The 20,888-nt window shown below is 35.3% G+C and overlaps 1 protein-coding gene across 3 annotated transcripts in view; it reads left to right on the top strand.

Moving 5' to 3' along the window:
- Positions 1–20,888, top strand: part of INTU (inturned planar cell polarity protein) — a gene marked incomplete at its 5' end in the record, with an annotated part of 79,002 nt that overhangs the window by 46,349 nt on the left and 11,765 nt on the right. For 2 of the 3 annotated variants that reach the window (XM_082653564.1, XM_082653562.1), the window contains 7 exons: positions 330–448; positions 3,607–3,696; positions 6,166–6,243; positions 8,580–8,769; positions 12,525–12,578; positions 19,245–19,307; positions 20,138–20,359. In XM_082653564.1, the coding sequence (XP_082509690.1) occupies positions 330–448; positions 3,607–3,696; positions 6,166–6,243; positions 8,580–8,769; positions 12,525–12,578; positions 19,245–19,307; positions 20,138–20,359 (816 nt within the window). The remainder of the gene's footprint in view (positions 1–329; positions 449–3,606; positions 3,697–6,165; positions 6,244–8,579; positions 8,770–12,524; positions 12,579–19,244; positions 19,308–20,137; positions 20,360–20,888) is intronic. The other variant, XM_082653563.1, reaches the window with a different exon arrangement.

Raw genomic sequence — 20,888 nt, forward strand, 5'->3', positions numbered from 1 at the left:
ATGTTTGAAACATTGTTTGCAATTAGTTGTAATTATTCCAACTAATCACTATCCTACTCAGCATATGTATCATGACTAATTTTGACAGTCTCTAACTTATTTTCAAATGTGGTATTTTAAATACTAGGTAATGTGTTAAAATTCCAGGCATATTAAAAAAAAAAAAATTCCAAGCATACTCCTCTCCTTATGTTTGAATAAACCTCCCACTGAAGCTGAAAGGAATCTTTTTATTTTTTCCTTAATTTGAAGTCTGAACTTGCCATGAAAAATATAACGGTTGGAAAATTTGGGGGGAATTGACATTTCTATTTCTTTTTATTTAACAGCAGGAAATCCTATATCATTATCCAGTATCTGATGCATCTCAGAAACTTAAAAGTGTGAGAGGGATATTTCTCACACTCTGTGACATGTTGGAAAATGTAACTGGGACACAAGTTACTAGGTAATAATTGATTTTTATTTAGCTTTAATTCTCTTTCTCCCAAGTTCTTTACCTTAATTCTGACAAACAAAATACTAATACAGGTATCTATTATACAAATATATTTGTATCTATAATGTAAATATTTATATGGCAGGTATGATGTCTGCAGATATTTTGTTTCTCACCTAGGTTATTTCTACTAATCATCTATTTAAAATGTAAGTTCTGAGAACAGCTGTAGATCTGGATGTTTTGGACTTTAACAAACTTGGATTAATGACTCTACTTTAGACTTTCTTCATGAAGGCAGTCTCTCTTAAGCACAGCATTATGATGAGTTTGGGCTTTTTTATGACTTTATCTTGATTATTAACTTGCTTGACAATAGCTTTGTGGTTGGTAAGGATGACTGAATACTGAATTTTTCATATAGTTCAAAATATTTTGTTCTGTTCTTAGAACAATGATAGAAAACACACAATACACATACACTTTAGGAAGAGTATTCAGAAGGCAGTATCTGTGCAAGTTCACTCAGTGATGGATAAGCAAACTGGTGTTAAATAACCTTTTGAAAGTCGATTATAGAGCCACACATCCCATTCCATGTTGATTTATCAAGTCTTGACTTTGAAATATTATAGTTAACTTATGGAAAAAGGGGGCTCAAAGTTTTTTGAGTTTTGTTTTTGCTTTATTTCATAAAACAGATCTATAGATTATAAACCATTTTTCTTCCTTAATATTTCAACAATTTTAGACTTTACCAAAAAAGTTTATCTCAAACTTTAAAAGCTCCTTAATATTGATAGAATATCAAATTGGATTTTCTAGGCTTTAAATTTTCTTTTCCCATCTTCTGATTAAAATGACACCTCTAGGATTTTTTTTTTTTTTTTGAAGTATATAGTTGGCTTACAATGTCGTGTCATTTTCAGGTATACAGCACAGTGATTCAGTTATACACACACACATATATATATTCTTTTTCAGATTCTTTTCCCTCTATAATAGGTAATTACAAAATATTGAGTGTAGTTCCTTGTGCTCTATAGTAGGTCCTTGTCTAGGATTTTAATAGATGGGATCTGCAAGATAACGGGAAGAATTTCCTTGTTTTTCTAAATGAAAGTGATGTTTAACTCTGGGATTTTTAGTATAATGTATATAGAAAAGATTAGTTCATTTCAGAATACTTGTAACCGAGGCTCCATTTAGTCTATAAATTCATATTTATAAAAGCATGTGATAGGCCTTTTACATTTTTTTAAATTGCTTTATTGAGATATAGTTCATATATCTTACAATTCACCCACTTAAAGTGTACAATTCAATGGTTTTTGTATATTCAAAGATATGTGAAACCATCACCAGAGTCAGTTTTAGAACATTTTTTTTATCTCAAAGAGGAACCCTGTACCTTTTAGCTATCAATGCACCTACCCCACCCCAAGCCCTAAGCAACCCCTAATCTACTTTCTGTCTCTATAGATTTCGCTATTCTGGACATTTCCTAAGAATGGAATTGAAATATGTCGTTATTTGTGACGAGCTTCTTTCACTTAGCGTAATGTTTCTAAGGTGCAGGACTCATTTTTAATCTTATTCGTAAGAAAATGTGTTTAAGTTTCCCCATGTGGATTTTATTTTATTTTTCTCCAAAGTATAGATATTTTACTTCATATTTAGACCTTGTTAGCTAAAATATGCGTTAGACATGTGGAAACCAGTAAATATAGAGAGAAAAACTTTTTTGTGAAAGAATATGAAAATAATTATTATTTCAGGGATTCCGTAGCCACATATCTTTTGTTGCATACACTGTTTTGAAACTATAGTGAAATGAATTATGACTATAAAGGAGTCTAATATTTGTCTAAAAGTATATGCATTTTTAAAACTTTATTAAGGCAGAAGTAATATCCCTTTAAAAAATCTATTTAGCAATTCATATTTAAAATCCCACACACTTATCTACTGTAGTATAGAAGTACACTATATCCTAGGACTCAACAGATAAAGACTGATGGGTGTATTTTAATTTCAAAGAAAACACTCAATATATATATATATTTTTTTAATTTTTAAAAATTATGTTTAATTTTAAAGTAGTTTTAAAAAGAAGTATCTGATCAGTTAAGAAAACATGGAAAATATGAAAACAAATGGAAAAAATTAAAATTACCCCAAAGGCTACCACTCATAGATAACCACCACAGATTCCACGAGGCAAAGGACTTGGCTGATCTTGTTCATTTCTGTAACTCCAGGGCCCAGGCATGTAGTAAGTGCTCAGTAAATATTGCTAAATTAAATGATAAACTTTCACTTAATTTTTTCCATCTATTTTATACAAATGGAATCATATTCTACCTACTGTATTGTAACTTTTTTTGTGTGGCAGTATATCATTTAACATTTTCCCAAATCAATAAATGTTATTTTACATTATATTTTTATTTTATCTTCTTCCCACCACCTACTCACACTATAAGAAGGAGTCATGTTCTCTGTATTTCCACAGTTTATTGTTGTATCTCTCTTTTAGAAAACATTTAATTTGTTTTCCAACTTCATTGAAGTACAGTAAATTGCACATATGTAAAATGTATAATTTGATCATTTTTGACATGGTATAGACCCTGAAACTATCACCATCATGAATATAGCCATCACTCCAAACATTTCCTTGAGAATATGTTTAAATCTGACTTATATTTTGGTTACTTGTTTACGAATCTGTGTGCCATACTGAATGATCAACTTTTGAGCTGGGACCACATCTTTGTTCCTTTGTTATCTCTTTTAGTAAATCATGTTCATAAATAGACAATCAGAAAAGATTTGTTAAATTAAAACACTGGGATGGAAGCTTTCTTTTGAAAAACAAAATTGCATATAGTCATTTAATGTTAGGAAAAGAATTTCAACATATTTTTGCTGTAATGGGTCTACTTTTGTTTGACCTAGAGTTTTTTGTGGGTTTTTATATTTCAGAATATGTTTTTGTTGTACAATTCCTTGTGTTTTCTGTGTGGCAGGTATATGCCAAGAAATTCGCTGATTAAGCATGCATTTCTTAAATCATACCATATGTAATCTTTTATGAATGACTGTTTATAATTTTATGACATTTAAAGATGTTCTAATTTCATTTTGACTCTATTTCTTCTTAGCTCATCCCTTCTTTTAAATGGGAAACAAATTCATGTAGCTTATTGGAAAGAATCTGACAAGCTGTTGTTAATTGGCCTGCCTGCTGAGGAGTAAGTTGAGATTTTTGTTTACCTTAAAATCATTTCTAAAATACTGCTAACAAAGTCTGTTTCATTAAAATGATGACATTTTTGTCAAAGGTAAATTCAAGAAGTTTTACGATTTAAAGGTTTTACGATTTAAAGGTTTACGATTTAAAGGTTTGTTGAGATTTTTGTTTACCTTAAAATCATTTCTAAAATACTGCTAACAAAGTCTGTTTCATTAAAATGATGACATTTTTGTCAAAGGTAAATTCAAGAAGTTTTACGATTTAAAGGTTTGCTAGTATAATGACTACCTGTGTTCATTTGGTATGAATAGTACAGAAAGGTACCGGGAAGGCCCAGCTAGACCAATTAGTAAGGGTGGAGGCTGTCAATACACTTTCCTCTGAGATATGGCCAGTACAGAGGTGGCTGAAAGATGAGCTTGTCCTCTGCTCAAACTTTTGACAGTATCGTGGTTTGGATTTTGCATGTTTACAGTTTTTTACTGTTGGTGATTTTAGAGAATTAAGGGTCAGCAGAAAGGTGTTTTGCCTCGACATTGAGCACCTTTGACCAAATAATGAATATTTATCTTTAAAGTGACTTCTCTAATGGTATGTCTTATATTATCATGGTCTCCTTCTTAACTTTTTTGCAAGTATTTTGAAAAATGTCTTATTTTAATAGTTGGAGGTAAGAGCAGGGCTGACCATTTATACATTTGGTAGAAGTGAGTTACTAAATCCAGCCCACACTCAAGGGGAAGAGTATCAAACAATTGTGGACTTGTTTTAACACCACAAAGAGGAATTCCAAAGGAGGCTGCAGTGAAAAATATCAAAATTATTATGTTTTAAAGTGGTCTTTAATTTTGGACAGAAAGAGATATGATCTATCATAAATGTGGGATTCAAAACTTTTAACATGAGGGGACAGTGGTGCCATTATATATGTTAAATTATGGCTCTCTTTTACGAGCTAATGTGCACTTTTCTGTCTAAAAACCCTGCTCGGAGACTGCCCTATGCCAATGGGTTGGATCGTGAAAAACTGAGTTGTTTTGAAAGAACAAGAATCGGAGAACATCCAGAATAAGATACCCTAGGGTGTGGTGGCAGGGTGAAACATCTGCCTTTGGACTTCCATAGTAGCCCAAAACGCAAAAGACAAGACACAGATAATACAATGGTGAGATAAGGTAGCGTGGGCAGTTAGACAGCAGAGAGGAAGGCCCAGCTAAGGAACTGAGCAGAGGCTGCTTCCCCACTTTCTGATGCCACCAGCCAGATTAGTTAGGCAGACAGAGGCAGTTTCCAGGAGAGGTTTTACCCTGAAGCCAAAAAAGGACTGTCACTGCTGAGCTCTGGATCCAGGTTGTGCTGTTTAGGGAATGCTCTAGCCGATTTCTCAACCTTTGCTTCCCAGGGTGGGAGTGGGGAGGCAGGATCTTCCCTAAATACTTGTCATCCCTATCCTAGAGAACTTGGCTTGTTAAGTTGGAATGAATTCGAAGGTCCTCCTCCTTCCCTATCCTGAGCTTCAGGTCAGAAGTAACCCTAGCCACCTCTTTACCCAGTTCTCTTACTGCTCATAGCCACCACCCCATACCAAACTCTTTTCCTTATTGCATCTTGTTTCACATGACTGTGAAAGGTAGTTATTATTATTCTCCTTTGTTTAGACTGGGAAACAGAGTATTGAGAGGTCATGCACAGGCACCTCCTCAGTGTCAATTTATATGTCTCTGTATCTCCAGCATCGTACAGATCGTTTGTAATTGAATTCTGGCAGCCCTGGGATTGTTTTTCCCTTGTCTGTCTTAATGCCACAGTCTGTCCTTTCTTTCTTCACCACTGTGCCTTTTACAAGCAGGATGAGAAAAGTGTTGCCCCATCCAGGATACGGTGGAGCAGATACTCCAGGAACATGTGTTTTCACGGGGGGAGGTCATCTTCCTGTGACAGCTGCAGTCAATAGCGGGGACCTAACCAGGAAGACAGTGTGAGGTAGTGGAGAGAGTAACCTTGGAGCTAAGGAAATGAATGCCCACCAGCAGGTTCTATTCCCTGGGTGTGCCTGTAGAAGTTGCTTAACTTCTTAAACCTCAGTTATACCCACTGGTATAATGGGAATAAAAGACCTGCTTTGTAAAATTCTTACAAGTCTTCAATGAGAAAATGTTAAGTTCATTTCTTTCCTTTCTCCTACTTTCTTTCCTTTCTCTTTCATTTAGGGGTGTCTTTTTGTCACAAGAATTAGAGGTTAAGTTGAGATCTGGCCTCCTTGACCCATGTTAGAACCCCAGATCTAGACATCAAACGCTTTAATTGCTAATGCAGGAAACAACCATTATACACAGCTATACTCAAAGTTAACACACATGCTTTTCATATTCTTTACATATAAAATGTAAAGATGATCTGCTTCTTTTATATTATGAATCAATTGATTATGTTATAAATGAACAGATGTATTTTTGCTTCTTTTTAGAGTTCCTCTTCCTCAGCTAAGGAATATGATTGAAGATGTTGCCCAAACCTTAAAATTTATGTATGGTTCTTTAGATAGGTAAGTACTTCCTGGAATTGAACCTCAAGTTTTAAGTATATGATTTGAAATCACTTTTTGGCACTTAATAGTGTTCCTTGGTTGTCAAGTTAGTTGTTTGGGTTTTTTCTTATTATTATTTTCTCATCCTTCATGACTGGCTTTCATTTTACAGCTCCAGGCAGTTTTTCATTGGATCCATTGCTTTTTCTTTTTTGGTCTCATATGTTACTTTTGTGAAATAGTGATGTAACCACAATTATATTCTGATTTGATGTATTTTTGTAGGGGCAAATGTAAGAGCATTTCTTCAGAACAGATACAGAAAAGAGTAAGAAGTTTTCTGTGTTTTCCTCTGATTATAGCATTGTCAAATTCACTATCCTAAAATGTGATACTTTTTCCTTAAAAAAATTTTTAGCAAAAAAAATGAATGTGCTATTAAAATAAAGACATGGTAGAGAAGGTAATTGTCTATTTAGTTTCATGTATATTCTTCCATATATTTTCTATATAATATGAATATACATACTCTCTTTTTTTACACATGTGGGCTCATATTATGCATATTTTTCTGCTTGCTTTGTTTTTATAAATTTTTTTAATATAAATTATTTATTTTATTTTTATTTTTGGCTGCCTTGGGCCTACGTTGCTGCACGTGGGCTTTCTCTAGTTGCGGCGAGCGGGGGCTCCTCTTCATTGCGGTGCGCAAGCTTCTCACTGTGGTGGCTTCTGTTTGTTGCAGAGCATGGGCTCTAGGCGCACCGGCTTCAGTAGCTGTGGCTCGCGGACTCAGTAGTTGTGGCTTGCGGGCTCTAGAGCGCAGGCTCAGTAGTTGTGACTCATGGGCTTAGTTGCTCCACAGCATGTGGGATCTTCCCAGACCAGGGTTTGAACCCGTGTCCCCTGCATTGGCAGGCAGATTCTTAACCACTGCACCACCAGGGAAGCCCTGCTTCCTGCTTTTATAACCTTGCAGTATGTGATGTATCTTTCTTGATCTGAAAGAGGAAATTTGGGGTAACCGTTTAATATTTGAACATGTAAAATTATGGATGGAAAATCGATGTTTGTAAGTCCCAGTACTTCAGAGGGCTAAAATGATGCCTTTGCTTTCAAAGCTTTAAGCATATATCAATATAAAGATTCAAAGACAGTTTATACATTTTTTCCAAACCATAGTAGTATCAGATCTCTGTTTATCTAGAGTGGATCTTTATTGTCACTGTTCTCAAAGCCGCCTAAAGGACTTTTTTATGATGATGCCATCTGGGAAAAGTGTCTAATTTGCAGTATTTTCCTCCAGGAAAATATAGACACCTCCCTCTCAAACCCAATTACTTATTAGCATTTTCCAAATGTGTGAACTACAAAAGACTGGGCAGCCATATACAGTGCTTTTACCTTTTACTAATAAGAAAAATTTTAACCAATGAAGAATATAAACTCTTAAGGTGGTTATAAACTACCTCCTTAAATTTATAATAGATGAGCAAACCTTACTATGTTTTGCCCTAATTGAAGCTTTCTATTTTCATAAAACGAGAGATAATCAAAGATTAAATTCCTGTAATGAATTCTGTATATGAAGATAAAGCAATTGGAGTTGTTCTGCAAATTCCAATGGAGTAGGTTGGGGGCAGAGGGACTCTTAATTTCTCTGAATTTCATTTTGAAATTTGAAATAGCTCCAAGTTGACAGCAAATTTAAGTAGTTTCTTCTTGCCTAGGTGGGAATTTGAAAGGCAAACTAAGATAGTAAATGTGAAGATCCACTGAGTTCTTAACACCAGGAAGCAGTATGGATCCAAGATATTGTACAACATTTTTTTCAACCACAAGGTTTTTTTCAGATTATGAAAGATATTAAAGGCCACTGTGAAAAATTATGAAAAGACTAAAATGTCCAAAAACTTAAATTATCTTTTTCAAGTTGTGAGCTGGTTAGTTCCCTGTGAGCCACAGAAAACTGATTATACATTAATAAAGTTTAGTGTTGTGATCAAATTAAAGATATAAATGGTTGAGAGATAGAGGTAAAAGCGAGTTACACTTTTTGCAAAAAGGGAACTTCAGCCCATTCTGTTATAGATATACCACTTTTGTTAGCCCTTTGGTTTTCCCGTAGTACCATCTGCCCTATGTATTTGAGAATAGGCTTTAGGGTAAAAAATATTGACAGGGTGAATTTCTTAACACACTCCATCAGTAACATAGCAGTAATTCTTATTAAGGGAGGAGAAGTAAGGAAGAGAACCTATGTAGTTAGGAAAGATCCAGTCCCCTTAGGAGCGTACAAGCAATGACTACCATTTCTGTGTGTTGTTCTAACTTTACAGCTCTTGTTTTTTCAGTGCCTTTTGCCAGGCTGAGAATGTTCCTCGTTTGGATCATTTTTTCAGCTTGTTCTTTCAAAGAGCACTTCAGCCTGCTAAACTACATTCCAGTGCCAGTCCCAGTACACAACAATATGATGCTTCCAGTGCAGTACTGTTAGACAATCTCCCTGGAGTTCGGTGGCTCACACTTCCACAGGATATTAAGGTAATCTTAGGTGTCATAAATAAGAATCAGAGCCAGTTGCCTTATATATATATATATTTTTTTTTTTTTTTTTTTTTTTTTGCGGTACGCGGGCCTCTCACTGCTGTGGCCTCTCCCATTGTGGAGCACAGGCTCCGGACACGCAGGCCCAGCGGCCATGGCTCACAGGCCCAGCCGCTCCGCGGCATGTGGGATCCTCCTGGACCAGGGCACAAACCCGTGTCCCCTGCATCGGCAGGCGGACTCTCAACCACTGCGCCACCAGGGAAGCCCGCCTTATATTCTTTATCTTCTCTCTCTTTTTTTTCTCTTAGGCTTTTTGTTATTTTCAGGGTTATGGGTAAGAGTTAAAGGGGCAATTGGTTGCTAAGTAGGAGGTTCAGTGCAGTGAAGTTTTTCTTTCTAAATAGAAATTACCTATCTCATCTTACTTTAACATTTAAGCTTTGTTCAAACTTGGAATACTTTTCAGAAATCGTAATTATATGGTGTGTCTTACTTTTGAATTTTGTGATTTAGATTTTATAATGCAGGGTCATCAAGTTAGGTAGATGAAATGACTGGCTAACAAATTAATAATAGCAAAATCTTTGTTTACGTGAACATTTGTAATTAGCTTTTGCCCTGTGCCAGAGATAGATCGCTAAAGGTAAGATTCATGGTGGTTAAGCATTATCAATGTGACTTCAGTCATTTCTGTACATCCAAAATAACTTTACTGTTGAATGACTGAAGAGCTCATTTCAGACGTTTTCATCAACAATAATGTATTTAGCCACAGCATTTGTAATAGTATTAATGAGGCACTATGCCATAGCAGTTCCCTGCCCATGAAGAAACCCAGGTTATGTTGTTGTAATATCCCAATTCAAGATTCTGCGCTTCATGGAATTCTACAATATATGATCAAACAAATGCCTTTTGAAGTTTAATAATAATTTAAACAGATATAGCAGTCCCTTTGCTCAGTCTCCTCATCTGTAAAATGGGAACAACAATACTACCTACTTCATAAGGAAGTTATGAGTTATCACACATAAAATGCTTAGAACCATGCCTGGCACTTTGTAGTTGTAATTATAGCTGTGAGAGTACTATTATATAATGATTATTTGGAGGGAGTTGAGGGGTTAAAGCATATTTAAAGGAAACTTTACCTTCTTGTATTCTTTTTTTGTCCTTGCCTTTGTCAACTGCCCCCTGTTGCATTTTGTATCTCAGGCCAATGATTATCATTTTCCTAAATCATATAAAAACTAAAAAGTATGAGATAAAACTAAAAGTATGAGATATATAATTCTACTCCCATCAGTGTTTTCATAAGAAAACAAAATAGACAGTGTTCAAAATAGACAGAATTTAACTAGTTAACCTTACGTTTAAGATAGAAAGACACTGTTTCCACAGTCTGTCTCATGCCCATTCTGGGGTCTTTTTCTTCTGAAAGACACAAGGCCGCTTTTCGCGAGTCAGAGTTGCCATCTCATGAGGCCTGTCGGTCTGGTCTTGCCCAAGTTCTTTCTCCTGTCTCAGAATCTCTTCACTAAAGAAATCTCTTCCCTCAAAATATATAGTCTCTTCTGTGAGATTAGAGGTACTTAATGTTTTTAGGGGCAAAGTTTTTAGACTTTGGATATATTAAGATTAAATATTATTTTCCTTCTAAGAGTTCTTGTTTAAGACATTTAAAATATAGCCTATTTTGGTCTTATAAATTCCATATGAAGGCTACCTTCTGTATTCAGATTTCTTTTTTATTGGCGTTTTTTTCCCTTAATTTGACATATATTTGATTAAAAGGACTGTATGCTTTTATTTCAACCTAAAAGAATATCAGTCTGAGAAATCACTGTGTGAATTCTACTGTATATATTTTTTAATCTTTTGACTTAAACCATACCTGTTGCTATCTCACCAAAGCTCTGGTTGTCTTTGTCCTTGTTGAGTTGGACACTACTGTATGCAGATCAGCCTTCATTGTGCCAGGTACTCAGATTTGTGCTGTGCTTTGGGAATCCAGAAAAGTCCTCTGGATGCTCACAGTTTAGTTGGGTAGGTGGAATTAATACACGGGAAACAATGAGGATATAGCTTAGACATTTTCTATATTTTGTATTCTGGTTAAGAGAATTAAGAACAATATTTTTGCCAAGAGATAGATATCTTCTGATAAAGTGATCTAAAAGTCTCTGATGAATGTAAAGTTTAAAATACATAATAACCCTTAAAGTTTTTGTTTTTGCTTTACCAGCAAACTCAAAGAACTCATACACTTTCCTTTTGCCTTTGAGATTTCTTACTGTGTGAAAAATAGTAGGGTTTATTGACTATATATATTCTAATGGAAAATATTAAGGAATTTTATGCCTTGAGAAATCTAGTTAAAAACTTATGTGTATGTAAGGTAATTTGTGCCTGGTAAATTTTAGGTGGAAATAGTTGTTTTTAACTTGGAAAAAAAATGTACTTGTTCTGAGTTTAGTATATGATGAAGTCACACTTCTGTTTTCTTTCCCAGAGAACTTCCTTATTTTGTTTGTTTGTTTGTCAGGTTTTTAAAAAAATAATTTTTCCTAAGATACACTGGAATAATAAAGAGAAAAGATATTTTACTTTTTCTCTTAAGGAGTATGAAGAAGCAGTTATAGTAACCTTGTATATTAGCCTGTAGAGTTCAGTAGCAGGAATAGCAACCTGTTAAACATTAATGTCTCTGAGATCGAAAATCACAAGTAGGTAATTTTCTTTTTGTCCTGTAGTCTTTCACAAGGGAAACTGTAGCCACAAGAAGGAGAACATGAAGTATTTGCTAGATGCAGAAAAAAGTAGGTCACAAATGAGTAATAAGTCATACCATATGAAAAGCATTGAAAGGCATGACTAATGTTTCCACAGCTTTTGTTGTCTCAGTAAGACACATTTGTGAAACAGTCCTGCAGAAAGTGCCTTGGCCTTAAAAAACAAAACAAGGATTATTTTTCACAAATACCGTATATGCTACAAGCTTCGATTGTCAGTAGTTTCCAATTTATGTATATGCATTACAGATTAAACTGCAGATTAAATTTATTCTGTTTTTAAATTTTGAATGCTTCAGGGAGGGACAAATACATGAAAGAGTTCAGGCAAATTCCATAGAAACGAAAGCTAAATCCTAAGTAAGAGATTTTTCTAATAACTCTTTAGGGTGGTTAAACTGTGCCAGATTCCAAGGGAACACTTGCCTTCATGATTTAATCCGTGAATAAAGATGAACAGCCTTTTTATACAGAACATAGGAGGGAGACAGGGAAGAATGTTGGATTCTTGGATTTTCCAAGAATCCAACTGTTGAAAAATACATAGGAAATAGAAAAATTAAAACAATTCATAACAGACTGGCTACATTCAGATTGATTGTTTTTCCTCTTAAGATTTTTAAAATGTTAAAAATTTTTCTAACAGAACTGTAAAGCAGCTTTTTAACATCATAAATTAGTTTGCATTGAGTACAGAGTGAAGCCCATTTTGCAATAATTGAGATTTAACTGAAAAATGCCTATAGGTTAAAATACATTAATTTTTTTTTTTTTTTTTGTAATCGCAAAGCTTAAAAGCAAGATGTTCCATTTGGGGACATTTCTTAAATAACACAAAGGAGAGATATATATTTATTCAATTCTTCAAGTAATTATTAAGCAATTTTATATGGTCATTACTAAAAAGTAAGTAATATGAGTTAAATGTTTGTGTTATCTTTTTCTTTTCTCACGTAGGTGGAATTAGACACAGCATTGAGTGACTTGGAGGCTGCAGATTTTGCAGAACTGGTAAGAGAAGCAGTGGATTTTAGGAAAGGTTCATTGTTGATTTCTTGTTTTGTGAATCAATCATTATTCTAAGTATTTTCCAAGGGGGCATGTAATAATCTTGGAATACATAACATTAGGTTTCTATATTGAAATGGACAAAATCTATTTTGCTTGCCTTAAGATTTTCTGTTCAGTTAAAAATATTTGTTACGTCATGTATACATAATGATTAATTACATTACTACCGTTTGGAACCGGGCTTTGAGAGAAAGGATACACATGTAACATTGGCTGGCAGTATGGTTTTTAATCTTTTTAAAAAACTATTGATATATTTCCTAGCTCTGTCCACTAGAGCACCACTATCACCCAGGCCATGGTGTATAAATAATATTTCTCGCTAAAGGGAACCAAGACTCCTATGAGAAATGACTGATTCCAGATTTAGGGCTGACAGTGTACAAGATAAACCTGGCAACATCTTGTTATATCAGACATCCAGGAAGCTTTCAAAAAGTACTAGGGTTAATTTAGGGTTCAAGTAATCAGGAGAGACCTTGAAGAGGCTCCCTCTTGAGCATCTATAAGGACAATAACTGCATTGGATTGAAGCACATCAGATATGTCTAAATCCATGAGTTCATAATGGTACTAAAGAAAAAAAGCAAGTTCTTGGTCAACTTTGAAGATGCTAAGGAACTAATTCATTATTGTGAAAACTGGTAATTAAGGAGAAAGAATCAAACATTTATCTGTCTTTCCTATCTGAACCATACCTCAGGGTTACCAAATAGAGATGGGGGGGGGAGTTTCTCTTTATGGAAGTGGTCTACCTAACATATCAAGAAAGAATGACAGAATTGGAATACCATCATTTTTCAATTCCCCTCAGTAAGTTAAAGGATCTAAGCAATGATCATCAGTAGCTGTTATCACAAAAAGAAAGTCAGCCAGATAGTATGTGGTTCCTGACGGAAGCACACAAACCACCTATGAAATATACCTGATCACACCTCCAGGTCTAACTACCAGTTTACAGGAAATACAGGGGAAGAGGGACATGTTAAATGACCCCATTTGGGGGAGGGGGATTGCAGTTAGCAAAATTCAGACTAGACACAACAGGACGGTTTCTTCAACAAATAACTTTGTTGAAGAAGGTGGGGGGGTGGGTGTGGGGTTAGGAGAAGCTGAGAGAGACCTATCAGTCATAAGAGACTCAAGAAACATATCAACCGATTTCAGTATATGGACCTTACTTGGATCCTGATTCAAGCAAGCAAAAATTTTTAAAACATCTGTGAGACAATCAAGGAAATGAAAACAGTGTTAACTGGATATTAGGTGGGAATAATTCTCTAGATGTGGTAATGATATTATGGTTATGTATTTTTTTCAAGTCCTTCTGTTTTAGAGATGCATTCTAAAGTATTCACAGATGAAATGATATAACATCTGGGATTGATTTTGAAATAATTCACCAGGGAGAGGGAAGAAGGAGAGAGAGATAGAGATGAAACAAGATTAGCTATGTACTGGTCACTGTTTAAGCTGGGTGATGATGGGCACATAGGAACTAATTATACTATTCTTTTTTTGTATATGCTAAAATTTTCAGTAATAAAAGTCTTTAAAAAGTAAACGGGAAGTTAGGAAGTAGAAGCCGTGAGGCTGGATCATTCTTCAGCAGATTGCTGGTAAATGTAGGGAGAGAATATTAGCTTAAGGGGTGGCTTAGTCTTAGCTAAGATCCTGAGCAAATGGAAGGGTATTTTGTTTGTAAAAATAGTGGAAATTTAAGCAAGGTGAACTCTTCATAGGTCATAAATTTTTTCACTAATGGAAAAAAAATTAGCTACATACTAATCATTAGGAGCAGTTTAGATCTAAAATATGCAAATATCTGGGTTTATAGGAACCTATATCCAATAGATTTAATTAAAACTCTAATTCCTGCCTTTATGGAACATCGTTTTAATGAGCAGTGGAACTAACTATGGCTAGAAAATGATCTATTGGGATTCCTTGCGTACAACGTCAAGACACAGTACATAAAAGAAAAAAGTTGATAAATTGAGAATGTGAAATGATACATTTACTTTGGAAAACAGTTTGGCAGTTTCTTAATAACCTAAACATACACCTACCATATAATTCTGCCTTTCTATTCCTATCTAATTACCCAAGAGAAATGAAAGCTATGTCAGTACAAAGACCTGTAAACAAATGTTCATAAGAGCTTCATTTTTAATAGCCAGAGACTATTGAAATAACTCAGGTGTCCATCAACAGGTGAATAGACAAAACAAATTGTGGTATATTCATGCAATGGAATAATATTCAGCAAGAAAATTGGCAGGGGGTATTGATGGAACTGTTCTATATCTTGATCTTGGTGGCACACAGCTGTACACATTTGTCAGAATTTGCAGAATAATTCACAGTGAGTTTTACCCTAATTTAAAGAAAAAGGAGGATTATTCTAAACTTTTTGTGAAATTAGATTTAAGATTTAATCTTATATTTTAATTCTGTGTTCTTTTCTTTAGTTGTTTTAAATTATTATTAAGGTATAATTTATATTCAGTACATTCTTCTGTGCCCTTTTATAGTCAGTCCCTCTCCCTAGCCCCAGCCTCTGGCAACCACTGATCTGTTTTCTGTCCACATGGTTTTACCTTTTCTGGAATGTCATATAAGTTGAATCATATGGTAGATAATATTTTGGGTCTGACTTTTTTTTAAGTAGGAAGTTAAAATATGTATTTTTATACAAATATTACATGAGTGCATTTTTAGGGAAAAGTACAAACAACAAAAATAAATCTAGCATTTTGCTTGACCACTCATACATCAAAACCAGCCCGATTCTTAGAGTTAACCATTGTTATCAGTTGATAACAGTTGGTAACCTTGTATTTATGATCATACACTGAAGTAATTTTGTCTGATAATGTTCAGTATAGATGATGCTTTCACACTGCTAGTAGGCATATAAACTGATGCAACCTTTCAGGAAAGCAATCTGGCAAAATACGTTAAAAATATATATCCTCGGGCTTCCCTGGTGGCGCAGTGGTTGAGAGTCCGCCCGCCGATGCAGGGGACACGGGTTCATGCCCCGGTCCGGGAAGATCCCACATGCCGCGGAGCGGCTGGGCCCATGAGCCATGGCCGCTGAGCCTGCGCATCCGGAGCCTGTGCTCTGCAACAGGAGAGGCCACAACAGTGAGAGGCCCACGTACCAGTAAAAAAATAAATAAATAAATAAAATAAAATATATATATATCCTCTGATCTCGGAATTCAACCTCCAGGACCTTATCTAAGGAAGATATCAGGGATATACACAAATTTTCTTCATAGGAATTATCTGCACAACACTATTTATACCCTGAAAAATTACTGGAAACAAATTAAAATACCACATTATGGAATCTGTTAAATAATACATCCATTAAAATCATGTTTAGAAAACTGTCTATTGACATGAAAAAATGTTCAAGATCATTTTATAAGGAAAAAGCAGGGTCCAAAACTATACACATAAAACAGCTTGCCCACACCCATTGGGATGGCTACCATTAAAAACAAGCAAACAAACACCCCAGAAACATGAAGTATTGGCGAGGATGTAGAAAAATTGGAACCCCCATGCACTGTTGGTGGGAACGCAAAACAGTGCAAATGCTATAGAAAACAGCATGGTGGCCCCCCCCAAAAATCAAAACCAGAACTGCCACATGACCCAGCAATTTCGTATACTCAAAAGAATTAAAAGCACAATCTTGAAGAGATATTTGCACACCCACATTCACAGCAGCATCATTCGCAACAGCCAAAAGGAGAAAGCAACCCGTGTCCACCAACAGATGAATGAACAAATAGACAAATTCATGGAAAATACATACAATGGAACATGACTCAGCCCCAAAAAGGAAGTAAATTCTGACATAGGCCTCAACGTGGATGAACCCAGAGGACAGATACCACACTAGGTGAACCAAGCCCATCATGAAAAGACAAAGTAGGGACTTCCTTGGTGGTCCAGTGGTAAAGAATCTGCCTTGCAATTCAGGAGACACAGTTTCGATCCCTGGGCAGGGAACTAAGATCCCACATGCCACGGGGCAACTAAGCCCACATGCCACAACTACTGAGCTCACGCGCCTCAACTAGAGAGCCTGTGTGCCTCAAACTATAGAGCCCACGTGTCCTGGAGCCTGTGCACCACAGCTAGAGAGAAGCCTGCACACCACAATGAAGAGCCCGCGCGCTGCAATGAAAGATCCCGCATACCTCAAGAAAGATTCCGTGTGCCACAAGGAAGACCCGACGCAGCCAAAAATAAATAATAAATAAATCTTAAAAAAAAAAAAAAGACAAAGTAGTGCACAATTCCACCCACAGGAGATGCCTAAAGTAGTCAAACTCATAAAGACAGAAAGTAAAAGAGTGGATGCCAAGGGCTGCAGGAAGGCGGCGGGGCGGGGGGGCGGGGCGGGTTGGGGGGGTGGGAGGGGGTGGATGGAGAGTTGTTTAATGGATACGGTGTTTCAGTTTTGCAAGAGGAAGAGTTCTGGAGATTTGGCTGCCCAACAGTGTGAATGTACATAACACTACTGAGCTGTACACTTAAAAATGATTAAGATGGGCTTCCCTGGTGGTGCGGTGGTTGAGAGTACGCCTGCCGATGCAGGGGACACGGGTTCGTGCCCCGGTCCAGGAAGATCCCACGTGCTGCGGAGCGGCTGGGCCCGTGAGCCATGGCCGCTGAGCCTGCGCGTCCGGAGCCTGTGCTCTGCAACGGGAGAGGCCACAACAGTGAGAGGGCCGCGTACCGCAAAAAAAAAAAAAAAAAAGATGGTAAATTTTATATTATGTGTATTTTACCATGATCAAAATTTTAATTAAAATAAAACAATTTTTAATTAATTAATTTCTATTTCATGCTTTTTTAATATTACTGAACACCCAGTTAATCGCATTCCAGAGAAGGGTGACATTTCTGGGGCACAGAAAGAATGGTATTCACAGCTGTTTCCCCAATCACATTTACTACCATGACCCAAGAACATCCAGTTGATTGCTTAAGGGAATGTATCTCACCTGAAATCCTCTTGGACTGCATGCATAAAATAAAAGCTTTTAAAAGCTTACCTATGGTGAAGCCAGTCAGAGCTTCCAGACCCTCAAAAAGCTTCCAGTGAACTAAATACCTTGTTCTTAAATATGAGGACAAAAAGGCAGTCAAAACAAATGAAAAACGGTGGGCCTGATTTCTTTCACTTAGCATAATGCATTTGAGATTCATTCATGTTGTCTATGTCAGTAGTTCAGTGCTTTTTATTGCTGATAGTATTCCATTGTATGATGATATCACAGTGTTTATCCATTCCCCAACTGAGGGATATTTAGATTTTTTTCCAGTTTTCAGTTTTCCTTAGGTTTCGTTGTGTTTTGGGGGTTTTTTTCAACTTACAAAAGTAATGCATGCATATTGGTTAAAAATAAATGCAAGCATGACTATTAAAAACAAATGTCCTCCCTCCTCATCCCTCTCCCCCAGTTCCATCCCCAGTTACAACTGTTCTTACAGTCTGGAATATATTCTTCCAGACCCTTCTCTATACACATACATACCCCCATACAAACCAACACATATGTATATACATACATGTATGTGATTGAGGGTGCTGTTTTTAACAAGACTTAGATCATAATGAATACTTTGTTCCACAGCTTGCATTCTTTGCTGAACAATGTATTCTAAAACCTTTTGTGCTTGCTCATATAGATCAACCTTATTTTTTTAAACAGATGTATGATATTCTGTGATGTGAACATAGCCTTATTTCCTTAACCATTTTCCATTGTTGAACTTTCTCTCCAGTTTTTGCATATTAAAAATTCTACTCTTAACTTTTTATACAAACATCTTGAATCTCTTATTCAAGTATTTCTGTAGATTTCTAAAAGAGGAATTACTCAGAGTATGTGTATTTAATTTTTTTTCTTTACGTACTGCTCAGTTGCTCCCAAATAGGTTGTACCAATTTGTACCTTCAAAAATAGTATATGGTAGTATTGGATATTTTAGGTGATGTCCAGTAGAAGCATTTTGTCTTGGTAGATTTCTTTCAATCCCTCTTGGGGTAACAAATCTTATGTTCTACTCTTAGATGTCTCTAATCAACATTATCTTACAAGAATCAAAAATAAGATTGTTCTCAGTCAAAAATAAATATATAGGCACCATATGTCTCACCCCAATAGCCTAGTATATTGATTTCTAAAGAAGGCACTATGAAAACTTCAGTTACTACAGGACCTGCTGTTCAGGGAACTATATTCAATATCTTGTAATAACCTATAAAGGAAAAGAATCTGAAAAAGAAGGTGTGTGTTTGTGTGTGTGTGTGTGTGTGTGTGTGTGTGTGTGTTTGTGTTTGTGTAACTGAATCACCTTGCTGTACAACTGAAACACTGTAAATCAACTATAGTTCCATAATAAATAAATAAATACCAAAAGAAGAAGAGATAAGTTACTTAAGAATGTAATTTCCATTTTAACTGTTGTAGCTTAACTAGGATTTTTAAAAATCATAAAAAATATATAAATACATATATTTACATATATATAAAATTTTATATATATATAAATCCACTGTGGTTTTTCCCCCAGTCTGAGGATTACTATGACATGAGACGGCTATATACAATTTTGGGCTCTTCTCTATTTTACAAGGTAAGTTGAAGCTTGAAATTTTTATATATGTCATACTGCTATATGAACAGACCGAAAGTAAATTTTCTCAAATTGTTACAAACATGAAAAATACAGTTATCTCTTTTTCTGTGAATGTAGGTACCATAAAATTAGATCTTAAAACAAGACTTGTACCTACATATTTACAAATACAATAAATATTTCTGGTTTCATTATATTTTAAAGCATTTACAAACGTGTAAGAGAGAAACAGTACTCAAAGAACCAAGTGTATATGAGAGAAGAGCAATACTGCTTTGTTGATTTCCTTTTACAATCATGTGTTTTTTTCCCTTATCTTCAGAAAGTAACTATGCATCTTTCTGGTAAATTTTCTAACATTAAGTAGTTGACTTGCATGTAAAGCAAGTTAAACATCAAATGAATTTAAGTATTTTAATTTTTAAAAAAGATTTTTAAGCACAATATAAAACATATCTAAAGAAGAATCAAACAATACAGAACTGTAAGCAGTGAAAAGTAAGTCTCTCCCCACCTTGACTCCTGCTTCTCCACTTTTCATCTTCAGAATTCAGTGCTTTGGTAATTTTGCCAAATTCTCAGGCTAGTGCTACTTAGAGGTGATCTTGCTTTATGCTAAAGTGTACCTATTATAGACTTAAGTTATCCCAAATACTTGATGTCTAGTTGAAAAAAACATCTATTTTTACTATGTCTTCATTTATTCCATTTGAAACTAGAATATTTTAAGCCAACTGAAGAAATACCTATAAAACTCTTAGAACTGTATTATAGGATTATTGCTTTACGTCACTAGTTGACTTTTATTCTCTGTGGTTAAATTCAAGGGTTATTTGATATGCAGTCATTTGCCTAAGGATGATCTTATTGATATTGCTGTATACTGTCGCCACTATTGCCTACTGCCTTTAGCAGCAAAACAAAGAATTGGTCAGTTGGTAATATGGAGAGAAGTATTTCCTCGACATCACCTCCAACCTTCTGCAGACTCAAACACTGAAGTCTTTCAGGAACCTGAAGGGAGGTATTTTTTGCTAATTGTTGGCTTGGTAAGTTTACCTTAGTTTTTCTTCGGGGTTTTTTTTTTTTTTTTGCCATTTACAGACTAAATAAATACACAAACAAAACTGATAGTTTAAAATTATAAGCATGTCAAATAGTAGTATTCAAACAAAATGTTATGTGCCCTTATTTCTTCTCTTTTGTATCCATTTAATACTCATAGAGAAATATTAATGAAACTCAAGATAAGATTTTAGCAGGTTCTTAAGATCTTTTGTTCCCATTTCTATAAAAACAGAGGTTTTATCTTCTAGTTTGTTTTGGGAAATAGAGAGAGACATGAAAAGAATATAGAACCAGAAACAGAATAAATATGTGATAAATGAAAGGACTACCAATTATTGAGCCTCTTTGAAAGCTACCTTAGGGAATTCCATGTGCCAAAAGTGGCAGCTGATGGTATATCAGGATAAGGCAATGTGAGATTTGTTTTCACAGGTGATCAAGAAGCATTGAGGATAACTAAGAAGGGGAGGGAGGATTTTTCAATAATCATCACACGATTATGCCACATGC

Source organism: Grampus griseus (assembly GCF_964374135.1).
Source record: "Grampus griseus genome assembly, chromosome: 4".
Lineage (NCBI taxonomy): Eukaryota > Metazoa > Chordata > Mammalia > Artiodactyla > Delphinidae > Grampus > Grampus griseus.